Source organism: Quercus lobata, chromosome 5, assembly GCF_001633185.2.
Source record: "Quercus lobata isolate SW786 chromosome 5, ValleyOak3.0 Primary Assembly, whole genome shotgun sequence".
NCBI lineage: Eukaryota > Viridiplantae > Streptophyta > Magnoliopsida > Fagales > Fagaceae > Quercus > Quercus lobata.
This window is the reverse complement of record NC_044908.1, coordinates 47,427,545-47,435,978: the sequence shown is the minus strand read 5'-3', so window position 1 is coordinate 47,435,978 and position 8,434 is coordinate 47,427,545. Positions and strand designations below refer to the sequence as shown.

The following is an 8,434-nucleotide window of genomic DNA, read 5'->3' as shown; positions in this document are numbered from 1 at the left end:
AACCCAATAAACTTGGTTGTATCCCAAAGACAAATTTGTAGTAACCCTTTAGAGCATTCCCATCAACACTTCTAAAAAATTTTAGCATTTAGCATCTCAAAACCCAATTTTATAACATATAACACACCACTTTATAGTATTTCTTACATCAAAACTTCTATTTTTTTAACACTTCATTTACATATTCTTTCTTTATCATTTTTATTATTTTTTATTCTTCCTCTTTCTTTCTCTATCTCTCTCTTCTCTGTGTCTCTCTTTCACAACCTAGTGCCGCTGGCCATCATATCCACCCACCCATATCACAACCATCACATCCACCTACCATCTCCGCAACCACAAACAACAACACCAAAATTTAAAAAAAAAAAAAAAAAAAAAAAAAAAAACCCTCCACATCCAAAGCCACAAAATCAAAGAATCATCCAAATCAAAGAATCACAAAATCACAACAAAGACCCAAAACCACCCCAATCAACCCATACCCATCTCTGAACCACCTCGACCAACCCACATCCACACCCAGCACCCAAAGCCACCCTGATCAACCCACGAACCCAACCACCGAAATCAAGAACCCACCAAAATCAATTAAAACCATTGAAATTAAAAAAGCTTCCTTTTATTTCTCTCTTTCTCTCTCAGATTTTCTCTCCCAAAAAAAAAAAAAAATCCCAATTCAGTGAGAGAGAGAGAGAGATATATATATATATATATATTTATAATTAAATTATAACTAAAAAAAAAAATTTGAAGGCAGCCATGGAAGACAATCATGGAGCTTTCGAATCCAATAGCAACGAAGTTACCACTGGCAATGACCATGGCTGGTAAAAGGTCACATACGCCAAGCCAAATTCTTCTGATTCCACCTCCAATAGAATCGTTTCCAACGGAGTTGTTCCCGGCACTGACAACATTTTCCAGTCTCTAGAGCAGCAATCGGCGATTCGCCGCCTCCAAATTCTTGAGGCGCAAAGATTCGCCTTTGCTGTGGATGTCGATTTTGACGCTCTGGCTAGATCGAAGAAGCTTGGGTGAGATGGTGTGACAGAGGAGAAGTGAGAGAGGAGAGAGAAGAGACTTGGGAAGAAGACAAACATGGAAGAGAGAGAGAGAAAGAAATTAATAAAAAAGGATAGCATGCTGCTATAGTGCGGTCTAAAAAATGAGAGTGCACTGTAATAAGATTGCAAATTTTTTAGCATATGCAATCTTTGATGGAGCAGATTTTTGAGTTATAAATGCTAAAAAAAGCATCTTTTAGCATAAGCAATCCTTAATGGGAATGCTCTTAGCAACTTGTGTATGAGGACAAATATAGTCTAAAGATAACATTCAATTGTGCCTCCAAGTCAATCATAAATTTTGTTTACTTATTGTGTTCATTTTGTTCTTTGATTTTACTCCTTGATTTGGTGAAATCCCCAACATTGAATTGGTTAGTTTACATTATTTTAATAATTTGTATGTTAAAATAAAAACTAGGATGTTGGGTGAGTTGCAAAATAGTGTGATAAAATAAATAAAATAGGTTTTTAGAGTGTAAAATGAGTATTCTTTTTAGATCTTTGGATGCTAACGCTCTAAAAATCTTAAATGTTTAAATGTTTTTAATATTAAATGAGAGGGTGGGGAATGGTTACCCAATTGTCTTGTTTGCACCGTTTGAAAAATCAAATGGGAATGAAAATAAAATGATTAGATATAATTTAAATCGACAATTATACTCCCATCTTGTTAAATTTTTTTTCTTTAAATGATATCATTGAGTTCCATGAAATTAAATCCATTTCTTTCATGGAATTGAACACTATTTGGGCAAAAAGTGTGTACATTAATATTTTCCATGTTTAGTGACAATGTTTTGTTCTAATTTCTATCTAATATGTATATAAAAAAAAAAAATTTCTACATAATACATTTGAGTTATCACGATTCATAAACAATTTAATTGCATACGTTATAGCCTTCTCAGCAAGTCGTCGGTGATGACCTAGTTTTTGTAATGTTGAGTTTAGTGGCTTGTGTATCAAACAACCACTTTTGCTCAGTTCTTAGAGCTACTTCTTTGTTTTTGGTTTTTTGATATCTCCATAAACTCCATTCAAAAATTGACATTTTATAATGAAAAAAAAAAAAAAATTCAATAGGAGGGTCTTAATATTTTCTCCTAAGAGTGACATAAGTCACGTATGTAATCATACCTCTAAAAAAACTAGTCAAGTTATAATTGAGTCTCATCGTAATTACTTATAAACCCTTTACCCACTTAGTAAATACCTAATGTGGGACTATACACACATCTATACAACATAGATTTAAACAATCCAATATAATTCAATTCGCACAATTTGAGGTATCACAAAAGTGTTGGCAAGTAACATAAATGATATAGAGCAGGGGCTATATAAATGTTTTGTGATCCCCATCCTTTGGGCCCATTTTTTGTGGGATGTCACTCATCAGGATACCGTATTCAATGTATACTTGGGCAAAAACGCAAGTCCCCATAGAATTTCTCATCATTCATAAAACATTGCACAAATTTCACAATTTATGCTGCCACATAATTCAACCCTTCTCCAATTAAACATTTCTTTTACTCACCATTAGAAGGATAATCTTAATTAACAATAAGATATACTGGAGGTGCTCAAGAAAAAATAAATGCTGTTACAAGGTAAAAAAAAATACACAAGTGCCTTTAGCATAAACCAACTACAATCACATATAGTAATAATAGTAAAGAGGATGAACTTTGTGATCCTCTCAAAAATTATAGTAATAATAGTAATCAAATCCTAGTAATACGAACAGGCCATCTTCTCCGAAATCCTAGCCAAAGACCTAAGGTTGCATCCAATTATGGTTTCAGTAAAAGAGCATGTATCCTCCTTACTATTCCCCTCTGGAACATCAACCACATATGACTCAACCACAACAGTCTTACCACCTTTTGCCTCTTCATCTACATGCAAGGTTGTGGTAGATCGATAATTCATAAGCCTGTGATCACCACCAATGATGCTAAAAATCATGACATGCATGTCATCATCAAGCTTTTCAAGCCTCTCTATGCTAGTTTCAGCTGGTAAGCCAGAGATAAGCATCACTTCACGCACACTTCCAATGCAACCATTGCCAGCCCTCATGGTGCAGCTTCTAACGAATTGTTTATAGGCTTGTGGTTTGTCAAAACGGCGGATCATAGACCAAACCAGTGGGAGAGGTGCGTCTATGGTTTGGACTAGGCTTGCACCGCACTGGCTTGGTGAGAGAACATGGTTGTGGTAGCGGCTTCTCATGCTTACCTCTGTGTTTGTGCTTCTCTATTAATGGTTGATGTTGAATTGGGGTATATTTATATAGCATTAAGCCACTAAGGGTAACACCGATTCTTGTTTGCTGTTTCTATCGATGACCATATACATAAAAATATATAAATGTGTGGCTTTTACAAGGGACACATGATTTGCCAAATTTAGAAATAGTTTTAGGGGATAGAGTTTTGCTTCTTCGGCGTCGGTTGAGGGGTCTTTCTTGGGTTTTGAGTTTTGTGCCCTTCTCTATTGGTTGCCCTATACTGCTCTACTTGTATCTCTTCTGCTGTCTTTTATTATGTTGTTTGGTATTGGTGATCGTCCAAGGCTGTGCCTGTGTCAGTGACATTGGTCATTGAAGGCGGCTTTAAATGCAACAATGTCATTTTATCATGGACTTTGTTCAATGTCACCCGTTAATCACGATTAATTATCGGTTCTCTCTTGACTCTTTTAAAGAATAAAACCTCAATCATTTTTTTTTTGGGTCCCCAAAGAAACTTAGATAGTGAATTATGAATAAAGGTGTTCTTGGCTTCTAGCTCAACGTCAATAATTTTATCTAATTTCCTTTATAAACATAAACAAAATAAAGATTCGAATCTCTCATCCTCCTATTCTAATAATTTAATTATATAAAAAAGAATATTTTCTTAAACTCACTTTTATCTTATAAAGTAAAAATATTCTAAGAATATACCCTTTTTATTATTAAAAATATACCATATTAAGCTCATAGATAAATATTTGATTGGACAGAATTTCAATACTCTTCATAATATAGTTGCTTATTCTGCTATGGTTTGTTATTCTATACCATAAAAAATTTATCAAATTAAATATTTTTTAGGTTTCATTTTTTACTATTAATAATTAACTTACACATTCTCATATTTTTATTATAACCTTCATTTTTTTTCTTTGATCTTTTTCTTTTCTATATTTTAGATGATCAAATCCTAATGTCATTATAGTATGTATGTAGGCATATGCGTGCGTGTTAAATTTTAAATATGAAGAATATATTATTTGAAATTATGATAATGTGGGGCCAGGGAACTTATGATCCGGCCCACGCTCTACTAGGGCCTAGGGCTCGTGCCGATGAGGGTATTTACCGAGGACGAATGGGGAAAGGCCGAAATGCCGGGGGCACAGCCGAGGATGACCCTGTCTTCGGCACTCCAAGACTTCAAAGGGAAGAGCAACATTTCGTTGAAGGCTGCCCCCAAAAAGCCCCCTGAAGGAAATGCGAGTAGAATGGGACCCACGTGGGGGTACGGTGCGAAACTGGTTCAGGGTAAACACGTCCCCTCCGCATTAAATGCACCCGCCAACGTCCTAACCATATTAATGAGAAAAGACGCCTGGACAGGGTGACTTCGATCATCGCAACTAATAAAAAGCAATGGGGGACAGCTGATGGGACGGGTACTGAAGTAGGCACATGCCTGATCAACAAGTGGAGGGCTAAGATCAACCAAGAAGGACTATATAATGTGAAGGTTGATGCGCCAAAAAAGGGAGCTAGGAAAAATGGCCAAGAACCAGAGCCTCCCAGTCCACCTCTAGGAGAAAGACTCCTCGAGCGAACACGATTTAATTCTGTATGAACACCATGACAAACCACCGTCTGGTGACCAAGGTCCAGCCTTTCAAATCCACGCTCTACAAATGATATTGTTTGGGCCTTTTTTACGTGCGAACCCAGTATCATTTTGGGTCGTTACAAATCGTGTCCTTACAGATAATATGAGGAAATAAATAATTTTTCTTGCTTGCTTTTTTTAAGAACTACACAAATTGAATATATATTATACACACGATTTATTAGTTATTTTTTTTTCTATTATCTTATAAAATTATAGAAAAATAATATAATTATAGTTTGAAATACAATAAATGAAATAATATAATATCTATAGTCGTTCTTTTCAATTATAAATTGTTCATTCAAATTCATAATGTACGAAGTTCTATTTATTATTTGTGTTGCAAAATTTTCAAAACCTTTTTAATTAAAAAAAAAAAAAAAAAAAAAACTTGAACTAAATGAATGGGTACATATTTTGTTGGCTAAAATGCAAATTGTACCCTCTAAGTTTAATTGAAATTTATTTCAATTTTTTAACTTTACTTTCGTTCAATTGAGTCATGTAAGTTACAAATTTATTCAATTTAGTCTTTTAGTCAAATTTCATTAAAAAAAAAAACTATTATTAAGTATTTAATTAACTAATGAAAAGTTTTTTTTTTTTTTTTTAATTCTCACAAAAATATCTATAAAATATTTTTTTTAATTTTATAGATTATTTTCATGAAAGAAATATTTTTTTTAATGGCAATTTTTTAATAAAAATTGTACGAGAGGCTTGAATTGAGTAAATTTAAAATTTAGAGGATTTAATTGAACGAAAGTAAAATTAATTAGATGACCAGAATTACTTTCATTCAAACTTCAAGGATTTAATTTGCATTTTAGCTTTTTTTTTTTTTTTATTCCATTTATATTCAATCCAGTACATTTCTACCTATATTGCCAAAAGGTTATAACATCAAGAAAAAAAGAAAAAAAAGAAACTGACTTGAAGGTTAAGGAATATATATATATATATATATATTAATAGCTAAAGCAGAGAAAAAATTCAATTAGATTCTAAATTGGATTTGAATTGAGATCTAATTTTGTGCCATGTGTCTTAAATTATTTGTTGGTGCCAAAAATTCCAATGTCCATTCTGAATTAATCACTTGATTTGTCTTGGACTTGCGGATAAGCATTATGGCCTCAATAATAATATTTACCAATCTCAATACAATATTTTCAATCTCAATATAGTATTTATGACTATATGATCTTGAAAGAAGAGAACGTTTAGGTCGATTCCCTTTATATATCATCTATAATCATCATATATATATATATATATATACACACACACACATAACCAATTCTTTCTCTCACAAACAATTTTCAATTCAACCTATTCTAAATATCATTCTTCACCAGTTACAGAGTTTGAGTTCTCTTCCAAGGTTTACCTTTTCTCTGCAATCTTTTTCTTTTTTATTTTTTTATTTTTTATTTTTTTTAATGACATCTATCAGTTTGTATGTACACATCACTTTAATGTTTGCAATTAAGTGGTATTGGGTATTCCCGTTGCATAGCATGTGCGTAGGATATTCAAACCTTGGCTCGATTTAATGTTGAAGTGAAAAGTATTTTAATAATGAAGTTGGAATCATTAGTGGTATTACTGGCTTTTGATGGCTATTAACATCAATATCTTAATTTTGTACATACTCTTGGATGGGATAGTTTGATAGTTTGAACTTTGAAGTGGTTGTATTTTCAGGAAAAATTAGTGTTTGCAAATAGGAAATAAGCGTGAACTTCAAACTCAGGAGCAGCAAGAAGAGAGGTGTGAGAATGTTTCCTGTGTTGGGTCAGAGTTCTTGTCCATTAGGAATTAAAAAACTACTCTCTTTTTTCCTAGACCAAAAGTTGTATATAGGTACTTCATGTTTGTGTTGCTTTTAAGATTGACTTTTTTGATATAATTGGAAGGCATTGTATATGAACTTCTTAAAGCAATTTTCTCTTCTCCTAAATGATGTTGTGGACATATTTTTGCTGAGATAAAAGTCCTTATATGTTCCTTTCATACTTGGGATATCTACTGCGCTACTAATCTATTAATGTTGCAGCTAAGAATTTGACTCAATTTGCAATTCGTCAGAGTTAATGTTGCATCTCTAGAGCAATTTCCATTGTTAAAAGATGTGTTTATTCACATTCTCTATTGTATTAACATTTTTATTTGATAGTTTTAGCGCACCAAAAAAAAAAAAAATTATTTGAGGCTCAAGAGACAAACCCGAAAATGAGTAAAAGAAGCAAAGGAAGTACATTGTTCCTAATTTTTCTTGGAGTGAAAAAGTCTATGGAGTAAGATCCATTGGCTTTGATTTGTTGTGTGCTTCTTTTATTTTGGAATCAATAGATTAGTTGGTAGTGAATTTGGGTTTCTTTTATTTTTGTATACATAGATCTGTATAGTAGTAGAAGATTGAAAATAAATGACCTTTGGATAACCACTCTACACCATGCAATCTTCATGACTAGCCTAGCAATTAGGATGCCCAAAATGCAATATAAATTAAGTATTATATTTGTTATACAAATATTAACAACAACATTATTATTATTATTAATCAATACTTTTCAAGAATAAAATAATATTAATAATTTAATAACCTCAAAAATATTGACAAAATTATTCAATTTTTTTTCTTTTCTATTATAGTTCAATGTTTCCGTGCTTAAGCATGGGTTACAAGCTAGTATATATATATATATATATATATATATATATACACAAAGTTGAGAGAAAATCCAATTAGGTTCTAAATTAAATTCCAATTGTTGTCTAATTTTTCGCCACATGTCCTATTTAAGTTTTTTATTTTTTGTTCTAGCTAGGTGAGTTAATGAGGTGCAAAAAACAAATAGTCTAATATAAATAAATCATCAAAAACCCAGGAAAAAAAGAAGAAGAAGAAGAAAAAGAGTAAACTCGTGTATATCCAAAAGAAATTTAAAAAAAGAGAGAGAGAGAGAGAGAGAATATAATTTGAATATATGTGTAATTGTAATTTTTTTTAATTATACCGTGCATATACATGGATTATACACTAGTTATTGTAATGAATAATTGTCATATATGCTAGTAAAAAATCATTGAATTTTCAATTGTTATACCTGACCTTGATTGATAACTCTTAAGCCCATATATAGTCATCGTTTTTTCGTGGAAACCAAGCCTAACTGATCCTCGAGTCAGCTATCACAAGAAAATGGCAAGATTTCAAACAGTGTTTCATCCATATTGAACCTGGCACTAATCCAAACCCCGACACTGCCAATTTAAACCGATGTGCCGATCTGGAATAGACATGCATGGGTGTTTTGGATACGTTCCACTATTTAGAATTTGAGTTCTCGTCATATTTGTTGGTAGATTTGAAAGTTTTAAAATATTCTAGGATCAAGTTTATAATTTTACAAATGTGATTCTATAACTTTAGTCAATACAAACTCAATGGAT

The 8,434-nt window shown here is 32.3% G+C and overlaps 1 protein-coding gene across 1 annotated transcript; it reads right to left on the bottom strand.

The window, feature by feature from the left end:
* Nucleotides 1–2,521: 2,521 nt before the first annotated feature.
* Nucleotides 2,522–3,395, bottom strand: LOC115993120 (abscisic acid receptor PYL12-like). Its single transcript, XM_031117397.1, has one exon. The coding sequence runs from the start codon at nucleotides 3,306–3,308 to the stop codon at nucleotides 2,805–2,807; it is 504 nt and encodes a 167-aa protein (XP_030973257.1). The 5' UTR covers nucleotides 3,309–3,395; the 3' UTR covers nucleotides 2,522–2,804.
* Between the last annotated feature and the right edge of the window lie 5,039 nt (nucleotides 3,396–8,434).

Bases quoted from the DNA above. Each gene is read 5' to 3' on its own strand.
- LOC115993120 (XM_031117397.1), bottom strand. From the start codon at position 3,308: ATGAGAAGCCGCTACCACAACCATGTTCTCTCACCAAGCCAGTGCGGT.